The sequence below is a fragment of the Rissa tridactyla genome, chromosome 3 (genome assembly GCF_028500815.1).
Source record: "Rissa tridactyla isolate bRisTri1 chromosome 3, bRisTri1.patW.cur.20221130, whole genome shotgun sequence".
Classification (NCBI taxonomy): domain Eukaryota; kingdom Metazoa; phylum Chordata; class Aves; order Charadriiformes; family Laridae; genus Rissa; species Rissa tridactyla.
The window spans coordinates 34,564,814-34,583,097 of record NC_071468.1 but is presented as its reverse complement, the minus strand read 5'-3'; the positions used below and the strand labels follow the sequence as shown (position 1 = coordinate 34,583,097).

At 46.9% G+C, this 18,284-nt stretch overlaps 2 protein-coding genes across 7 annotated transcripts in view; one reads left to right on the top strand and one right to left on the bottom strand.

The window, feature by feature from the left end:
* CMTR1 (cap methyltransferase 1) overlaps positions 1-3,132 on the top strand; it is a 28,343-nt gene extending 25,211 nt beyond the window's left edge. For both annotated transcript variants that reach the window (XM_054197452.1, XM_054197450.1), the window contains one exon: positions 71-3,132. In XM_054197452.1, coding sequence (XP_054053427.1) covers positions 71-203 — 133 coding nt within the window. In that variant the 3' untranslated portion in view covers positions 204-3,132. The remainder of the gene's footprint in view (positions 1-70) is intronic.
* A 441-nt stretch (positions 3,133-3,573) lies between these two features.
* Positions 3,574-16,289, bottom strand: CCDC167 (coiled-coil domain containing 167). 5 transcript variants are annotated; one of them, XM_054197464.1, is made up of 5 exons: positions 16,220-16,288; positions 10,522-10,698; positions 8,932-9,026; positions 6,493-6,545; positions 3,574-4,368 (listed from the first exon to the last, which is right to left on the bottom strand). In XM_054197464.1, the coding sequence occupies exons 1-5, from the start codon at positions 16,256-16,258 to the stop codon at positions 4,265-4,267; spliced, it is 468 nt and encodes a 155-aa protein (XP_054053439.1). In that variant the 5' UTR covers positions 16,259-16,288; the 3' UTR covers positions 3,574-4,264. The 5 variants fall into 5 exon arrangements, with proteins under 5 accessions (XP_054053439.1, XP_054053438.1, XP_054053441.1 ...); XM_054197463.1 differs by lacking the exon at positions 16,220-16,288 and having other exon boundaries at positions 3,574-4,191; positions 4,229-4,368; positions 10,522-11,350; XM_054197466.1 differs by lacking the exon at positions 10,522-10,698 and having other exon boundaries at positions 16,220-16,289.
* Positions 16,290-18,284: the final 1,995 nt, after the last annotated feature.

Below are 18,284 nucleotides of genomic sequence, written 5' to 3'. Positions count from 1 at the left end.
TGGCTAGGATGACAGTGTTTTCCTTCCCCCTCCCCAGCCAAACTAATCTTGCTTTCCTCTCTGCCCACAGCGTCTGCCATTACAGCCGCCTCTTCTGGGAGTGGGGGGAAGGTGTCAAAGTGCACGACTCTCAGAAAAGGCAAGATCCAGAGAAGCTATCAAAGGAGGATGTCCTGTCTTTCATCCAAGCACACTACCCCTAACTCTGCTCTCTTGAGGCATGCAGGGGAAGCTGAGCCCAGCTTGGATTCTTCAGGGAGTGATGAGACTGTGGGGAGGCTCCACAACATCTATCCTGGTCTTCTCCAGAGATGATTTCCTGGAGATGATCTAACCAGGGGGTGGTATGCAGAAGGCGCAGGACGAGGCTCTACCCTGGCAAGTGTATATAAGAGTATGGCCTAGGTAGCGCCTGCTGCTGGAGTACCTACGGTGACTCCTGGAGCCAAGGCCTAACGCCCTTTTGTCCTGACCTACTGCATGCTTGAGGCCAAGGGGCTGGCAGCTTTTTTTGCTCCTGTTCAAACATTAAGCAAGGTTTGTGGAGCCCTGTGTGTACCAGAACTCTCCAGGCTTGTGCTTCCTTGGCAGTATGGGAAGGAGCAGATACGTCCTGGTGGCAGAGCTGGGCAACAGCACATTGAAGCAGCCCTGCATTGTTCCTGGTAGCTGTCTCTCTCCTTGGCCTCATCACAGGCCTACACAACCCAGTGGAGGGTGTTAACTCATTGGGGAATGCTAGCTTTGGGATGCAAGTATGTATTCTTGATGGTGTCTCCAACACTTCTGCTTATCAAGGCACTTGGCTGGCCACTGGCAATTCCTATATGATGGTATCCTGTTGGACAAAGACCAATGCAGGTGATGAGTAGAGTTCCTGGCACGGATTTGATGTGCTCAGTGCCAGGGCTTTCTCAGACCTCTAGAAGCTGCTGTGACAAGGATTTCCCCTCTCCAGGTCAGTTACTGATTCTGACCCAGCAGCCTGGGGTTAATTTGTGAATGTGTCTATCCCTCATGGTACTTGTGAGACCAAGGTGCTTTCATTCTTGGTACTTGACACTATTACTCAGTGTTTTCAGAGAAGAGAGCGGAAGTGGGAGGGAAGGCACAAGAAGGTTGGGATGCTGGAGGTCTTTGGAGGAAATGATGGGAACATCTGACTTTGTTTAAAAAAAAAAAAAAAACAAAAAAAACAAAAACCAGGGCTTCAGTGAAAAGAGATCCTGACGTTGACCATGTTGGTTAATCAGAAGAAATCCTGTCCCTTGACAGGAGATGTCCACTGGAAAGGTTACCAAACTTTCCTTTTAGATGTCAGAGTGGGCTTTGAAACCCTCCATGTCTCATTTGGCCCTAGAGCAGCATCTGGGGTGAAGGCACAGAGCTGTGAAACTCTCAGCATGGTATTTGTGTGCCAACAGACTTCTCTATGCACTTCTGTGCTGGGCTCAAAGTTGTCTTCTGTTGCATGTTTTACCTTCACTTCTGGCTTCTATGGCGCTTTTGCCAGGTCTTCCACGTAAATCAGAAGATAACACACAGTTGACTGCTTTTGGCCAAGCAGCAAAATTGCCCTTTTATTTGTTTGTTTGTTTTTTATTCTTGGCTTGTTTTTAAACAGATTGGCAGAAGGGAGGAAATGATTTAGGGGTTGTCTGAACTGTGCCTTAAAGCTATAGCTCTCCTAGAATCTATAGCAATTGTTTAGATTCTTGTTTCTTTCCACACCCATATGTATGATTTGAACAAGCTTTATATAGCAAGATATGGAAATTTTTACTTGTAGGTGTGCAGGTGCTTGGGTGCCCTGCACCCTACCCAAAGAAGCCAGAGCAAGGATGGTGTGTTGTAGAAGCCCACCTCCACCCTCTACAGCCCAGCACCATGTGTAGGTTTTGTGCTCATTCTCAGCATGCAGTCAAATGTCATCCTACGAGTAGGCTGTGCTCTCAGAGCTTAGAGCACTTCCATGTTTTGACAAGTAAATTGTCTCCATATACCCATGTATTAATTCTCTACAGTTTGGTATAAATGAACTTAGCAGCTGCAACTCCTTGCACCAGAGAAAATTATATGCAGGCTTGATCACTGCAGAACCACACCCTGGCTAAAGGAGCAGCACAGAAGTTGGCATGGTCTGTTGGTCAATGGAAACTGGAGGAGGCAAAGCTCAGGAGTTGATGGGAGGTAAGCTTACAAATAGGTAGCCCTGAATATTTTGCAGGGCAGCTATTCTGTTTCTTCTGAAGCTCTGGCCAAAAGTGAAGTGGGTCAAACGTGCTTTTTCCACATTGGTGATTATTAGTCCCCAGACAGAGTTAGGTCTACCAAAGCAGCTGAGGGTCAGCATGCCGTTAATGCATCCTCTTGCTGATGTAGACTCCCACTGCTCTCAAGCATCAGTAAAACACAAATGAAAGAAATGGTGGCCCTTCCCGCCCCAAAGGACAAGAGCTCACTGGCAGTTTTCTTTTGGCAAAGGCACTTCCGTGAGGGGTAAGGAGAAATCTCTCCCAGTGGGCAATAAAGAACCTCCAACAGTGTGGTTCCCAGGCCTGTGTGCAGTTAGCTTTTTAAACCAATCAGTAATTTGAGTTCTGGCACTTGTTGGACCGCCTTGAGGCTGTTCCAATGCCAGCAAAGCATGCTGCTCCCTTTGCGAGGCTTCCTTGCTAAGTGTTGCGTCCTCCACTCAGGTCTCCTGCGGGCTGGCAGACAGAAGGGTGACTAGGAAGTACACTAGAGTGAGTGTAGGCCTCTGAGGGTACAAACCAACCTGCTTAGTCTACAGGGTAGCTTTTATGAACAGATACTTTCTGTTTACCCAGCTGCCTCCAGCTCCTCCTGATTTTAATTTGCTTTTACTTTTAATTTTATTTTTGATGCACTGAACCTTGATTCTGAATCCCCCTTCAAGAAGGCACGCGTGAGGCACCATGCTACTTGCTTTCCTGCTGCAGGGTAAATACAGAGGGATTATGTTGGGAAGGGGGGGTGAGGAAGGCCTTGCTGAAGGGAATGTTTATGTACATTAATTGCACAATGTATTGTTATTAGGCTGTGTATCATTTTGTGTTGACTTCTCTGCTTTTGTTGTCTCTATTACCAATACAGCCCCTTTAGTTTACAGCAGTGCTTGTTTACTTTGCTTCCCACAAAATTCTGGCCAGCAGTGTGTTAGCATGGAGACAGAGAAATGCTTTACACAAATTAAATTTTCAAGACAGTCCCCTTTTAAAGGCTTTCTTGGCAAGTTAGAGCACGCTCAGGGCTACCTCTAGTGTACGTGACTGGATCAGAATGAGAGGGGACTACAGAGGACAGTCTCCAGCGCTCCTCTGCAGCATGCTAGGCTGCTTTTCCACTCAAAGGAAGCGAACACTTGTGTAGATACCACGCCACAACAGACCAATAACCCACTGTTAAGACCTCACTGACCAGTGATGTTAAGTGCCTAACCCAGTCTAGGCTTAACTGACACAGTGCGTGCCAGCAGGGAGATGGCAGGATGAGAATAAAACAGTGGCTGAGAAGTATGTTACAAAACAGAAAAAAAAAAACCCCAAGAAGTTACAAGGTCAAATTATTTTATTTAAAGCCCTGCAGAGGCACTTCCATCCCTAGGAGTTAATAGTAAATTCTCTTTTGCAGTTTTTGATTCTCAGAGACACAAAATGGCTACCAAACTCTGATACACTGGAGACTTCCTCAAAGCCCAAGCACTTAGATGTCAAGTTGGAGAAAAGGAGATACCTACCTCCCATCTGTTTTGTGGAGGTAGTAGGATTCCTTTGGTCCTGTAAGTCATTGTGGAGGAGAAAACATCTCTGTTTAGCTCAGCTTTGGGGACAGGTAGAGTCTTTAGGTCACAGGAACGGAACCGAGAAGGTGGGATGTATTCCAACTGGGCTGGGCGGAGAGCACTTGTCTGCAACCACAGAAGTCCTCTCCAAAAGGGAGAACATACTGCCTTCCTGCTTCAGGCTGGATGGTCTTGACTGCATTTTTGGGTTAAGACAGCACCACTTTGAGCTCTGCTTGACCTGATTTCCACCTACAAGTGTGCTTTGATTTCTGGTTGGTCTCCTGTCCCCCTCAATTCTCAAAGAAAAAGCTTCCCTACAAGGAGGCTTGGAGAGGATAAACAGGAACAACAATTTGAAATGCTGATCTTCACCCTTGCGGGAGGCACAGTGGCAAGAGGAGGAAGATCTCCTTGCGGGAGAGTCATTGGGTCAGCAGGGAGAATTCTGGAGTGCAATCACATCGTCCAGCAGGCATAAATAAGAGCAATCAGTAACCCCATGGCCACAGCAAGAGCAGCATTCTTGCGATTTTCCTTACGAAGTGCACTCAGTTCTTTCTCTGAGAAACAAACAAAAGCCTTGCTTGTGAATGTTATTCGTATTGCAGCTACATCTCCTTTCAAAACAGTCCTAAAAGCACAATACTACCTTGGCCATGGGCAACTCTTTTGGGATCAGTATGCACAGCTGCTAATAATAAGATATGCTGAACAGGAAGTAAACTAGCAGGAACCCTTTCATTTGCAAACTCTTATCCTGTCACTCTCAGTCGCTGTGCTTAGGAATACTTCAGTGCCAGAGCAGTTCCTGTTTGCAAATGACCTTGTTCTGGGACCCTACTAAGGACAGAATGGGTCATTAGAATGACCTTTCCCCTAAGAGAATGAAGAAGACAGAGGGTAGAGAGCTATTTTTACTATCTTCTAGACATAACAGCTCAGCACCTCTTCCTAGTGCCTAAATTTACTTAAATACAACTCTGGCCGCCTTTGAATGTTGCAGAATCTGGGTTTCCTTGTGCCCCAGAAGGATGAGTGTGGAATAGGCCTAAGCCTGGACACCCATTCTGTTGGGGTCTGCAGCTTTTTAGAGACAGGTCACTTTCCCTGGCCTACAAAAGAAGAAACACAGATGCAAAGAGAGGAAGAAGGTGGCTACCAAAAGTATGGAGTCCTACTGTTCTCCATTTCTGTTCCGTTCCCTTTACCAGAGATGAGAACCAGATTCTTGCTAGTTCTGTTCCACAAGACTTTGCTTGATGGTATAGGTGAGAAATGAGGCCTAAAGCACTACATGGCCCAACAGCTATAATTATTTTCCAGGAAAAGGCTGGGTGCAGACTTTGTCTCCAGAGGCAGACTGCTCTTGCTGCTGAATTCAGCTTCAGTGACTGCACTAGTTACTACCTCTACAGTTTGCACTAGCAGCCTCCAGGGGGAATTCACTGGTGCTGCAGGTTCCCAAACTGATGCTGGTAGCCAAAGAGGCTTTTAGCTGTTCTTTCTGCCCCCATTCCTCAACATGGTACAAAGCATTCACATGCAATCACAGAGCAAACTGCTTGAACCTGCAAGGCTACAGAGGAGGTGGTAGGGGCAGGAGGCCATATAACTCCAAGCACAGCAGTGCCAGCTTAAACTGATGGAGCAATGCCACTGTTAGCAACTGCAGTTCATGGCCTCAAGCATGTCAGCTGGAATAAACAGAGATTTAATCAGAGGCCATAGCAATGATCTAAAAAGGCTGTGGATGCTGTCTCTTCTGTTCCAGGAGGAGCAGCCGTCACCATTAGGTGAGGCTGTTGCTGCTGTCTGAGCAGCCTGTCAGACTGCTCTGTTGATGCTAGCAATGATGGCTGACTGCTGGTAAAAGGGTAGCAGCAACGTGCATTCTTGTGCCATTCTCTAGTGGTAGGCCCTTAGGGAACAGCTTTGAATCTGTTTAAAATAACTGTTAGTCTTCTGGAAACAGTCCTTTAACATGAGTCAAAATTATAAATTTGCCAGCCACGCCTCAGCTTTCAACTCTCCAGGTCTAGAACACTTCTGGTGCTTGCACTGCTGCACAGTGCTGTCAAGCAGTTAATACACTGATCAACACCAGGAACCTGAAGACACACAAAGCAGCATCCCCAGGGGAATGGAAGTGCTGTCAAACGTGTGGCAGCTCAGAGGGACTCTCATTTTAACTGTCTACAGCACATCAGTGGGAATCCCTATGCTCCTGTTCTGAACAGCCCCAGAAACTGATGCAGTGAGAAACTTCCCTAAGGAAGGTATATTTTGCTATACTCCAGGTAGCACTTGCCAGCTTGCTTACCAAACCTCTATGAAAAAACAAAAAGGAAAAAAAAAAGGGGGGGGAAGTGAGGATGTTAAAAGGCCACTCAAGTCAATCTGTTGGCTAAGATTTTCTGAAGACTGATAATTTGAGGTATGTGAAAGGGAAATCCTTCCCCCCTCATTAGCTGATGCTTATTTTTTTCCCTATGATAGCACAGCTCAAGCGGGAGGATCCAGGCTCCTATTATAATATGCTGACTAGATTTCCCTCAGTCTAGCTCCCTTTGGTTGAACCTAAATTCAAAGGCAGAAGTCAGAGGTGGCAGGAGCTTGAAGACGAAGCTAAGCTGCAGCACTGATCCCATCCAGCCCAGAGGGACCATTTTTAATGAAGCTCTTACCATAGTTGTCAGCTTTGGTCATTAGTAAGTTTCTCTCTCTCTCCAGTGACTTTCTGTAATGAGAAGAGGAGCTCATTACCTGCGAGGCACAACACAGCCTATTTCTTTGCTTATATGATGGAAGAGAGACTGTCCTACTGCCGAGGATATCTGCTCACAGAATGAGCCCCTCACCCTTCACTGTGGAGAGGTGACAGTTTAGAAACCCCCAGCTGTGCAAAATAAGATATGCAGCAGTTTTAGATTACTTTTTCTCCCCCCAAATGGCTTCATGTCTGTCCTTTCAGGACAGTGTCAGCGTACGCAAGTAGGCTAGAGTGTGTCAAAGCCCCCTGCTCTGTTTCCCCAGGTCGGGTAGGAAGTTCTGACACAGCTGGGGGATGGGGCAGGGTCCCTACACACACTCTGCAGGGTCCGGCCCCTGCAGTACATCTGGCTCAGTGCTGGAATGCTAATTCTTCTCACCAATTGATGCTGGGATCCCTTTGTTAGAGGTATCCAATATACACAAATTGGTTAACTCAAGGAAACAAGCTGAATCCAAGCCCAGTAACAACCAGTTAAATAGCATGTTATTAGACTGAAGACTCAGGATAACAACAATAAAGAATAAGTCAGGCCAACCCAGCCCTTGTCTTAAACTGCACAAGATGATTAATTAATATACAGTTTAAAATATAAATGCAAAACAAATTGCCTGAAAGCAGCAGCGTTTCCATTACAGCAGTGACGACGCGGTCACTCCTTTCAGACTGTGTGCATATAAATTAACATGCACTAACAAATTTATCTCCCAGTTCAGATGAGACAGAGCAGGCAGTAAGTGTAACAGAGTTTGTTGTTCCCCTTGGGGCAGAGCAAGAACCTGTAGGAGGAAAGAGATCCAAATCTATGTGTACAGCTAGTTAAGTAAGGAATGGCAAGAAAGCAAGCTACGTCAGAGCAACAGGAGAGGAAAGGCAACTGGGGAAAGGCAGTGTGGAGTGCAGCCAGGAGGAAGTGAGAAGACAGATTTACCAACATGACTGAGCTGCTACTCAGAAACTTGCCTCGTGAAGAGAGTCAAGGGAAGAGGCTCTGAGAATGAGACACGAAGAAACCATGACAACTGAACTTCAAAATGGGAAAGCAGAGCTCTCCTTTGTATACTACTCACTTGAATCTATAATTTTGATAATGGCACCTTCCTCCAGGGTTTTTCGAATGGTCTGGATTAGGTCAACAGAATTTCTGTTTCCATTTCCATACAAGTTGTAAAATTCAGAAAAGGCCCCAGGACTCTCTATTCCTAATTCTTTGCTCTAGGCCCTATATTTCAGAGAGAAACCATACAGATATATTCCCCCTTGTCAGGTTACCACAACTGTAGGTTTGGTACAGATAAAGAATAAAGTATCAGATAAAGAATAAAGACAGGAAACATAAGAATAATTTAGGCCTAGAAAAGGACGGTTGAGAAAAGGAGCTAGAGAGATGAAGGTCAGGAAGATACAGAACCCTGTCAAATTATGGATGGGGATATAAAACCCCAGTAAAGCTGGGAAGTTAAGCTGAGGCTGATAAGTATCAGGATGTGGAGATGTCACCACTGCTAGGATCATTTCTAACTGGGTTCTGTAGGACAGTACTGTAGACACCAGGACCAACAGGACTGCTCCCTGGGCCTGTGATTGAGTTTACCATTATTGCTAGGAGCAGAGCAGTAGGATGCTGGTGACAGGAAGAATGTCCTCAAGCAGAGAGATCTGAGAATCAGCTGGGTGATCTAGGATCTCTTGCTTCACATTCTAGAGAAAAAAGCAGGTTCTGCCTGTGTCTGATACAAAATCCAGGTCAAACTCCTTGCCTGAGTCCCAGCTCTAGAAGCCTACAGTTGCCTCTTCTATGTCAGTGACAGATTTCAGGGGAATTGTCCCTCTTCCCTTTCCCAAGAAAAGCCAGCGTGTCACTGCATCCCTACATCCAGGCACATTTGCAATACAGGCAGAGAGTAATTTCCCTCAGCCCCTTTTCCAGTTGCATCCCACCTGGATTGGCCCTCAGTAGTAGTTGCTGCATGTCTCCCCTGACTGAACCCAGGCAGCTTCAGCAAGGCTTGAACAGCAGCGTGCAGTGAACCTTTGCCAGATTCACAGAGCTGTTTCCTAGCAGACCAGGAGCCAGCTCTGCAAGTGAACTGGCAAGTTTCGGGCACTGCTTTGCTGGTTGTAATGCAGGTTGGAGAGTGAGGGTGTTTGTTAGTAAAATAAAGCTCTCTCCATATACCGCTGAACTTATCCTGGAAAGTTCCCCAAGCAAGTTCCAAGCTCAGGGAAGAGAGTCTTGTCACAGGAAACCAGACATCCCCATCCCTTCATGAGCCCTTGCTGAGTACTACAGCAGGATGACAGCTAGCTGAAGTCCACAGCTACAGCTGTGAAAGGAGGCAGTCAACAATACCTTCCTTCAGGGCTGAGCTTCTCCCTGCGCAGTTTAAGATCCACCTCCTCCATGCTCTGTCTGCAGTGTGCCAGCTTCTCCTCCAGTCCATCAATCTGAAAAACAGCACAGCAGTCACTGTCATTTTCTCTCCCAGCTAATATGGATCCATCCCCACTCAGATGGGGAGGGTGGCAGCTCAGCCACTCCACCTCCTTCCTCCCCAAATCAAGGGACAAACAGCCCCAGCTCTGCGTAGACGTCACAGCACAGAGAGCCCATCGCCTCCCGGATCAGCGTGTATTATACCCCAGGCAACTGGGACATTGCAATCCCAGACATGGCCAAGCCAGCTCTTACACTCCCACTTGTGTGGCTGGCCAGGACCTTTTTGCTAAGATCTGATCCTGTTCCAGCCTGTTCTAGTTTCTTTGCATGTGGCTCTGCACGCAAAGATGTGATCTAAGACATCTTTATGCAATTAAAAGACGATAAAATGAGAGAGATGGGCCTTGGCCAAAGCCTGAGGGACAAGGTTTTGATTTAGTGCTATGAATGGATGCAGAAGTTCACAGGATGTGACTACAAAGCACTCTCAGCTGTCTGCCTGGATGAAGAGGGGATAAAGGGGAAACACTGATACCTCCTGTCTCATTTACCTAGACCTACAACACCAACAGCAGTGTGCACAGTATGCTCAAAAGAGCATTCACCACTGCCTCCACACCTTCGACCTGCACCAAGTTTTGGAAGCAACACGTTCCCGTGCAGAAAAACAATGGTCATCTTATTGTGTCTCCTTGTCAGGTCTCCTAACAGCCACCCTCCCCCTGTGTCTTCCTGTGGAGGAGAGTAACTGTGGATACGTACAAGAAGGTTGATCGACTTGTGTGCAAATGGATTGCCCAGTAGGGAATCCTACCACGGACAACAGTTCTGGGAATTGTTCCTCTTTTCTGCCTGACAACCAGAGTGTGGACATCTTTAGGAATAAAGTTTGTCTTTCAGGCTTGCTTCCAGCAGGGCAACAGTGGGACTAATCAGATAATAAGAACAAAATATCCTAGCCTGAAAGAAAATACCCTTGGTGACCTGAGGTGGCAATCTTTTTAGTTACTCAGTGCAACACTCCTGCTGTGCCTAGTTCTCCAAGCAAGGCCAAGGCCGACTAGATGGCTGGCAGCACGGCCTCTCTGTGGTGGGAGCCTTCACAAACCAGAAGCTAAGAGGCAGCATAGTCCCGAGCAAAGTACTGAGGTGGAATGAGACACCGGCTGCCCCGGACATCAGCCTCAGAGGTGACCCAGAGCACAAACACTTCCATAAACAGTGATCTGGGAAACAAAATCAAGTAGTGATCCCTAATTATTGCTACTTTGGGGATCATCTCTGTCCTGAGCTCATTAGCAATCTCACACTTTCTACTCAGGAAAGGTAGGCAAACATTATAAATAAGTAGGATGGGAGAACAGGCTTGACGTAAAGGAGAGAACGAAGCAGACTGCCAAAAGAAGTTTAGCGAGTCAGCTGAACAGTCTCACTGCAAGGAGTACAGCAGACCTGGGGAAGGGTCTACCTACAACAAGGCTCAAATAAATCTTTGCATCTTACCAGACAGCAATTTCCAAGTCCCTTGTTATTAGGCAACTCTGCCAGGGCTGTTGAGATGCCAAGCTTCCCAGAGGCACCTGCACAGCTTCCTCTGAGCCCAAGGGGAGCACCACGGCACGTCACCTGATCCCAGAGCACAGGAATGGCACTTCTGTGTTTGGCAATGCTTGGGTTTGCCTGGATGGTGACACGGATATTTTTGAAGCATGTTAGCTGAAAATGCATTCAGTTAGGGCAAAGATAATTGTCCTCCTCCATATCCAGCTGTACCAGTTTAGAATGTTAACTCCAGCTGCTCATCACTATCTGTGATCCACTACAGCTCAATCAGCGAGATGCATTGCCCCAGTTTGCTTCAGGGCCAACTAAGAGCTTCACCCACGTCAGCTCCGACCACGCTTATCAGCAAGATAATTTGAGTGCAGTGCAGTGGAGGTGGGGTGTCCATCCAGTCCTATTTAAAAATTACTATCTCCCTCACCAGTTCCTACTGTTTGCAAATGGCTGTGTCTCTGCTCCCTTATCTGTTGCAAACCCTCACATACACGCACAGCAAGAGGAACTTCAGCATGTGTTACCTGACTCCTCTTTAGCCAGTAAACTTATTACAATGCACCACGCCTTCTCTGGAAACACATTTAAAACTCATGTTAAATAATACGATTTAATGACAGCTTTGGTTGGTCAGCTGCCAAACCCACCACTAAATTACCCGTATCATTGCGCTTCCTATCCTCTCCAGGACTGCTCCTCCTGCTCAGTTTGCAGTTGCTCTCACTAGTAGATTCTCTGCCCATACTTCTGTCATTTCATGAGACATAACAAGAGGATATTCCACCCAACTCTGCCAATGCTTTTACTTTCTGCTGACTAAAAATCTCCAGATTCCACATAATACTTTAAAAGTTTCAACTGGCTTTACTGCACTTAAATCAAAACCAAAGTTCGGGTCCCCTGCTGGAGAGCAATAATTTGCTAATAAACTACATGCCCTAGAACTGCACCATCAGCTTTGCTGAGCTGGGGGCACAAGGGACAGAAAATAATAAAAAAATAAAATAAAAAAAAGCAAGGAAGGAGGAACAGATTGCTGAATTAACAAAATATTTTTCCTACAGAATCTCACTATTTCTTTTCTTCAGACTAGTCTGAGGCATTAGGGGTTGTAAGGAAGGACAAGAGTGAGAATTCCCAGATGTTATCCATGTACTGTGCCTCAGTTTCCCTACTTCTAAATTAGGACAATACTATCTGCCTCCTAGAGGTGGCTCATTTACACAAGGAACCTCAGATGCCAACCTAAATTATGGGCAGAGCACTATCTTGATACGTCGGTGCCACTGCCTCACTTGGGATTTGGGATCTGTTCCTGCAAGCTAGGAGTCTCTCAGCAGCTCAGCCATCCAAGTAACTCTTCACTGTAGGGCAAAGGAAAGAGAGAAATAGAAAATAAGCACAGGGAGAAATCAGAGTAATGCCTGGGAATTACTGATTACTCTGTGGGCTGCTAAGGAAACTCCCAGGGGGCTGTAGCCTGTAAAGCTGTAGCACAAGAAAACCTGTAGAGCTTTGGCATAATTCCCTGCAGCAGCTCTCCAGGAGAGCAGTCCTAGAAGCACGTCCACACCTGAGCTTGTTGTGGATGGAAAGCTTTCCCTCCCACTAATACATGAGAAGGTCAGTTGAGATATGCACCTAGGCCTACTGCAAGCCCGCATGAAAACAAAGGGCCAAGCTCACTTAGCCGAACCATCACTGCACTTCACACTGACTTATCTTTTTAGTGGCAATCTCAGCACAGTGGCTTACAAGTCACAAAGACGAACCCTCGCTCTTTCTGGCTCTGCTTTCCATGAAGAGGATCCTCTGGGACAGAGGTGAAGTGCAGCACGCAGAAAGCTCACATGACAGCTCCTCAGGTTCACATGGCTTGTACCAGGGACGCAGGACTTCACGCACAGCAACATCTTTTAAGTAGTGTCAGTTAAAAGGGGCAAGTGAAACTGGTGCTTCACATCCAGGCAGCAGCTCAGGGCACACAGAGCTGCCCTTCTGCTCCTCAAGAGCCACTCCAGAAAGTTAAGTCCCAGCAGCTTTGGACACACACAGGGATCTAAGACCAGATGCCTCCCTTGCTCCACAAGGTATGACAAGGCACTGAGCCATTTTCATTGAATTCTGGCAACGCTTGCTCGCAATCTGGAGACCTTTTTAAACCAGAGAGACCTGGAGCGGATTTCAATCCAAACTGACTTACATGCGTATTACAAATCTCATTTGTTGGGACCATCTTGGGCAGGGAGCCCGAAATGGCTCACATAAAGGCAGAGACAAAGAGGCAAGGAAGCAGCTTTGCTTACAGAGTTGAGCTGGATCCCTTTTAATACATTTTGTAATGAATTAATAAAAGCTTTCTTTCCAGCAGAAAGGCTAAAAGCGCTTTTCAAGAACTGGCATCCACCCTCTGCTTTTATGAATTCCCTAATTAAGATACTGGCAAAGAGCCATATCACACATACGTCGATATCCAACAGCGTTAGGTAATGAGGTTTTCGTCTTCTGACCCTCATAAAACAGATCAAAGCCAACTGAAGAGGTGGGGGCAAAGGAAAAAAAAACCTTCCCCGAGCAGTCTTCTCATGCCTTGTCACCTGCCAGCACACTCGAGCAGTTATTTTTACAGAAGAATCAGTGGTTCCTGAATCCACAAATTTGGCTGGATTATTAAAATCAGTCCAGCAGAGATGAGTTTTGTTTAAATTCAAATGATAACTTGCAGTTCATGTACACACTTCCATTTTCGCCATGCTCTTGGAATCATTTTGCATGCTGGCAAATCGTTTTGTGGATGCTGTGCCTGCAGCGTGCTTCGAAGTATTTACTAGGCAAGCTACTACACAATAGAGGATGATCCACCAGCAAAGTTGAAGACAAATTCTGCACATCAACCCTCTGTGTTGGTAAAGGATAAAGGGATGGATCCTACCTGCATCTCCTCCTTCAGCCTTGCAGAGACTACCCAGTTAGTCTTCCCACCCTGCCTCAGCTCAGACCAGTGACTTTGCAGGATAGCACACAGACGTGACCGCACGGCACCACCCACAGCTTTTTGAAAAAAGCTGTAAGAACAGCTTAACTGAGTGAAGACTATGTTGGCCTTTTCCCTATTCTTTATACTCTTGCATACACTGATCAGCCACTGCCTTGTCAGAAGCAGCAATGCACGTTAACAATACTTTCTCCAAACACACGCTTGATGTTTTGCAGCTCAGGCATTGCCTGAGCACAGGGTGTTCTCTTTGTATTTAATAGCCACACTTTTTTGCTTTCATGATTTTTTTTTCCAGTTGTCTGGGCCACAAGTATATTTTTAAGGGCTACAACATCCTGTGGCAGGGAGTTTCACAGCACAGCCACAGATCATGGTAAGAACCAACCCCTCCTGTTTGTTCTGAGCTTGTCAGCTGCTAAGTTTTATTTGATAGCCTTAGTTTTGTATTGACAGTGAATGTTCATTCTCTGTTTAAAACTACAAATAGCATACAGAGGATATAGACCTATTATCAGGTCCCCTTGCAGTCATGTTTTCAAGCTTAAAAGGACCTGGTATGCTTAGTTGTTTCCTGCATAGAAGTTTTCCACACCTTTGATCATCCTTGTCACTCTCTTAAGCTCGTTCCGTGTTTGATATTTTGCTACAAAATGAACCAGTCTTCCCAGTTTCATTTTCCTGATGGGTTTCATCAAGAACGTTCTGCGCAGCTCAGCACTGTCAATGGGGCTGGCTGTCAAAAGACTATGGAGCTATATGAAAGGAGAAGTGGCATGAGTTTAAACCACCACCACCACATTATGGAGACACATTTATATCAGTTTAAACCAGGTCATATCAATTACACCTGCAATTTGTAAGTGCAAGCTAATCTGATAAGTGTCCATATAGAAAATTGCATTCATTTACCATCATGACTTCAGTTAAACAAGCATGACTCTGCCTAGATTAGGCCTTTCAAAGCTAGCCATGCATCATGTCATATTAAGACTCATTTAGACAGTTTTCTTTACAATCATAACAGCTCAGAAGGTAATACTGAACCAAATGAAAGTTTCAATTATGAAATCAATATCTTCGTTGTCACGCATTTCTGACACCTAAAACACAGCCCTCTCTTCCTCTGGCTTAAAGGGTTTTTGTTTTCTTCCTCCCTAACTTCTATTCAGTACCTTTCTCATCACTGCAAGGGGGAAGAATTTTATCTTTTAGTACTATCTTTGCAGTGGGAGGTTAAGTTTTCATCTATAACACACTGAGGAAGAGTAGTTCTACAGTCCTTTCAAAAGTACTGTATTCTATATGACAACTTCTAAAAACATATATAAAAATCTAGAGATACCACAAGTCCCCAAACACTTTGCAAGAATTTGCTGTGGCAGCACGGCTCGCCGTTTTTACCACCGCTCTTTTTGCAAGGTAGACCCTAATAGCTCAACTCTCCTTGTCTGTCACATCTCAAACAACAAACACCAAAAATTCATTATTTCAACTCTCCCTGCTAGGCTTAGTGAAGAGAAGCTTGGACGGTCTGCACACTCCCCTCTGGACTCCCTTTGGAGAGTGGTTATACTTGGGTTAGAGTGCCCAGCAATGTCTGTTTCTCTAATGAAAGCCTAACTAGATGAAATAAACCAGAAAACTACTATAAACCAAACTCCCATTCATATGACGCAGAAGGACACACATCTTTACGCTACTGGCTGATGAAGCATATATAACAAGACCCAAGTTCTGTCCCTGGCCTTTCTACCATGGCTATCTTGGTCTGCTGCACATATGCTCATCTGAAAGACTTCAGGACAAACAGGTGACCAGTGGATTGACTCTGCCCCATTTCAGCCATTTGTTAAGAAGGTTCAGGCTTTTGCCATCCCCAAAGTACCCACAACCCACAGACTTGAACTACAGGCTCTCCACTGCCTCCTCCAAGTCAGTCCAGATAGCACTGCCCAGGGCAGGAGCCAGAATTAAGTATGCTTCGAAGAGACCTTAACTAAGCTCAGATTGTTAATGCAAATAGAAAGCTTAAATGAAGCTTACCAGCAGCCCTCCTGCCACTCAGGAGATTACAAAACACCCAAACACAGCAATAAAAAAAAGCAACTTTATAAGGAAGGCACACTCTTTAAAAACCAGTCCTTTCCCCTTCTCCTTGCTGTGATTTACAGGCCCCTCACGTGCTCGTTTATCACTGTGTTCCTCAAAAGCAGCGGCCTGTGCCCAGCACGCTGCTGGCTTCCACCACCGCACACACAGGCCGGGCTGCGCACAGGTTTGCTGGCGAGGGGCAAGAGCTCACCGCAGCAGCCGCCATGGGCGCAGGCACTTAACTGCCTCTCCCTGCACTAGCTCGAAGGCTCAGCGGGAGCAAGGGCACCAAACGCCATCCCTCATCCAAAGGCACGGGACGAAAGACAAGCACCGAACTTTCCAGTGCGAGCTGATGCCACCTCAGCCTCCTCTGCCACCCTCGCACGTTAAGATGGCGGCCGGGCCTCCACCAGCACAGCGCAGCCTGGTCAGCGCCGTGCTCCTGAGCCCCCGCTGCCCCGCTCCTCCCCAGCACCCACCACTCTCTTACGAAACGCCTCGCTCCAAGCCAAGCCCGAGCCGGGCGCCGCCACCACCGGCCCCCCCCCTCACCTCCCGGGCCACGCTCAGCCCCTCTCGCCTCCTGCCCATGGTCCCCGGCCCGGCAGCGGTCGCGCATGCGCAGGCGGCCGCCTCCGCGCCACCGCTCGAGAGCGGCCACGTCCGCGCGGCCGCTGCCATCTTGGTGAGGGGCTGCGCTGTGGGGCGGCCGCCATCTTGGTGAGGGCGCTGCTGCCTGATGCCGCTTGGGGATGGAGGCGGCGGTTCCTCAGGCCGTGTGAGCCCGTTTTGGCATGGTTTGAACACAGCCGAGGGCCTACGGCAGTCAGAGCGGCGCCTGCTGCTTTGTGCGGGTGCTGCCCGCAGTCAGCTCTGCCTGCTCCAGCAGCGGCAGTTGAGGGACGGCTGGGGAAGGACCAGCAGGCTGGGAAGCTGCAGTGGGGCCTCTTGGACCTGCCTCTCACCCCCTCGGAGACCCCTGCTCCCTCGGGAGGAGCTATTGGAGGGGGTTCCCAGTGTGCTCTCTGGCCAGGCACATCCTCAGGGCCTGTCAGAAGGCAAACTTGGGCTGATCAGTTTGTTTTCCCCCAAGGAGAGCCAGCTCTATGCAGCTTCGAGCTTCTGCGTTGCTTAGGCCACTCCAGCCCAGCTCTTGTATTGCTGGGGGCCGGGGCTCGCCTAGGAAGAAGGTGATCCCCCAGAAAAACAAGGCACCGACAGGACGACTGTTTTGCTGTGAATTAATGATCACTGAAAACTTCAGGTTGTCCTTGGGCCTTCTTTCCCAAACACTAGCTTTATGCTAAAGCAGATGCAGGAAAAGCCACGTTCTTGACCTACCAGGAGGCAGCGCTTTGTGCACACTAGCCAGTTCATTGCAAGATGCTAATCAGCACGTTACATATGCATGGTAGCTTTTGTCCTGACCCAAGAAGGCTTTTTGTGAAACACTGCTATCTTGTAGAAGAAAAAAAAAAAAAAAAAGGCAAGAAACACCACTGAAATGCATCTGTTTTCAGGATAGGACATGACTGCTACATGACAGAGAACAGAAGAGCTATTTGCTGACCAAAAAATGGAACATTGGGCAGCAGCAGCATTTATTAGAAACACAGACTGAATTTTCATTTTAGCTAAGTACCCTCTGCTGACTGAAATTTTGCTAGGATGGCAGGAGTGCAGATGCCTGTCATTGAAGGAGTGATAATACTGATACGTACTTTGTGTGTTTCACTTTTCTTTCAAAAAAACCCCTACTTTTTTTACTAGGGGAGGTGGCACGTGTTGGTAACAGCATCAGTCTCATTTTCTGTCTGGAGAAAATGAGGGATAGCTGTACTTTTCTCTGCTTCCCAATCTGGTATTTGACTCTACGTTACAGAGCCTACACTGCTGAACCCAAAGGAGCCAGAACTCCCACCTCCAAGGTGAGACACAGATAACTGTCTTCCTAGCAGAAGCAGCTCAGTCAGAAGGCAGTAAAGAAACTGAGTAAGACCCAGACAACAGCCATAGGAAAGCACAGCACCAGGGGGAGAGAGAAAATGAAGAAGTGGGAGAATGTTATTTTTTCCCCCTTTAGACTTGTTTGGTGAGTGTAAATACAATCTTAAAATGCATAGAGGTTTGAAGAAAACCCATCTGTTATGGTTTGCAATGGGATGAAATAGCCATCAGTTCAGCAGAAAGCATTTTCTCCTTTACAAAGGTGAGTATTGATTCAGGGGAGGACTGTCAATTCTTACATACACGCTTCAGCACAGAAAGACATACTATTTTGCAGGCAGATGAGCGTCACCTTTGTTGTCACATCTTTTGGGAAGACAGAAAAGGGGAACTGGTTCCCCCCTCACAAGCAAGCCACCATTGCAAGTAGCAATTTTCGGTTCATGTGTTACTCCTCCTGGCCCTCCTGAATACATTAAGCTGATGACCTCATTATGCCTGTCACCTGGTCTTGTGTCTCTTGGTTCTGCCTTCAGCTGGCACCCTCTCTTCAGCCTTTCCTGTGTTACATCTTCATTTCTTTTGTAATGTCATTCAGGTCATCTATGTGCTGACGCAAGAAATAATAACTGTTCCTTTTCTTCAGCAAATTTATAATCTTTTCCTCCTT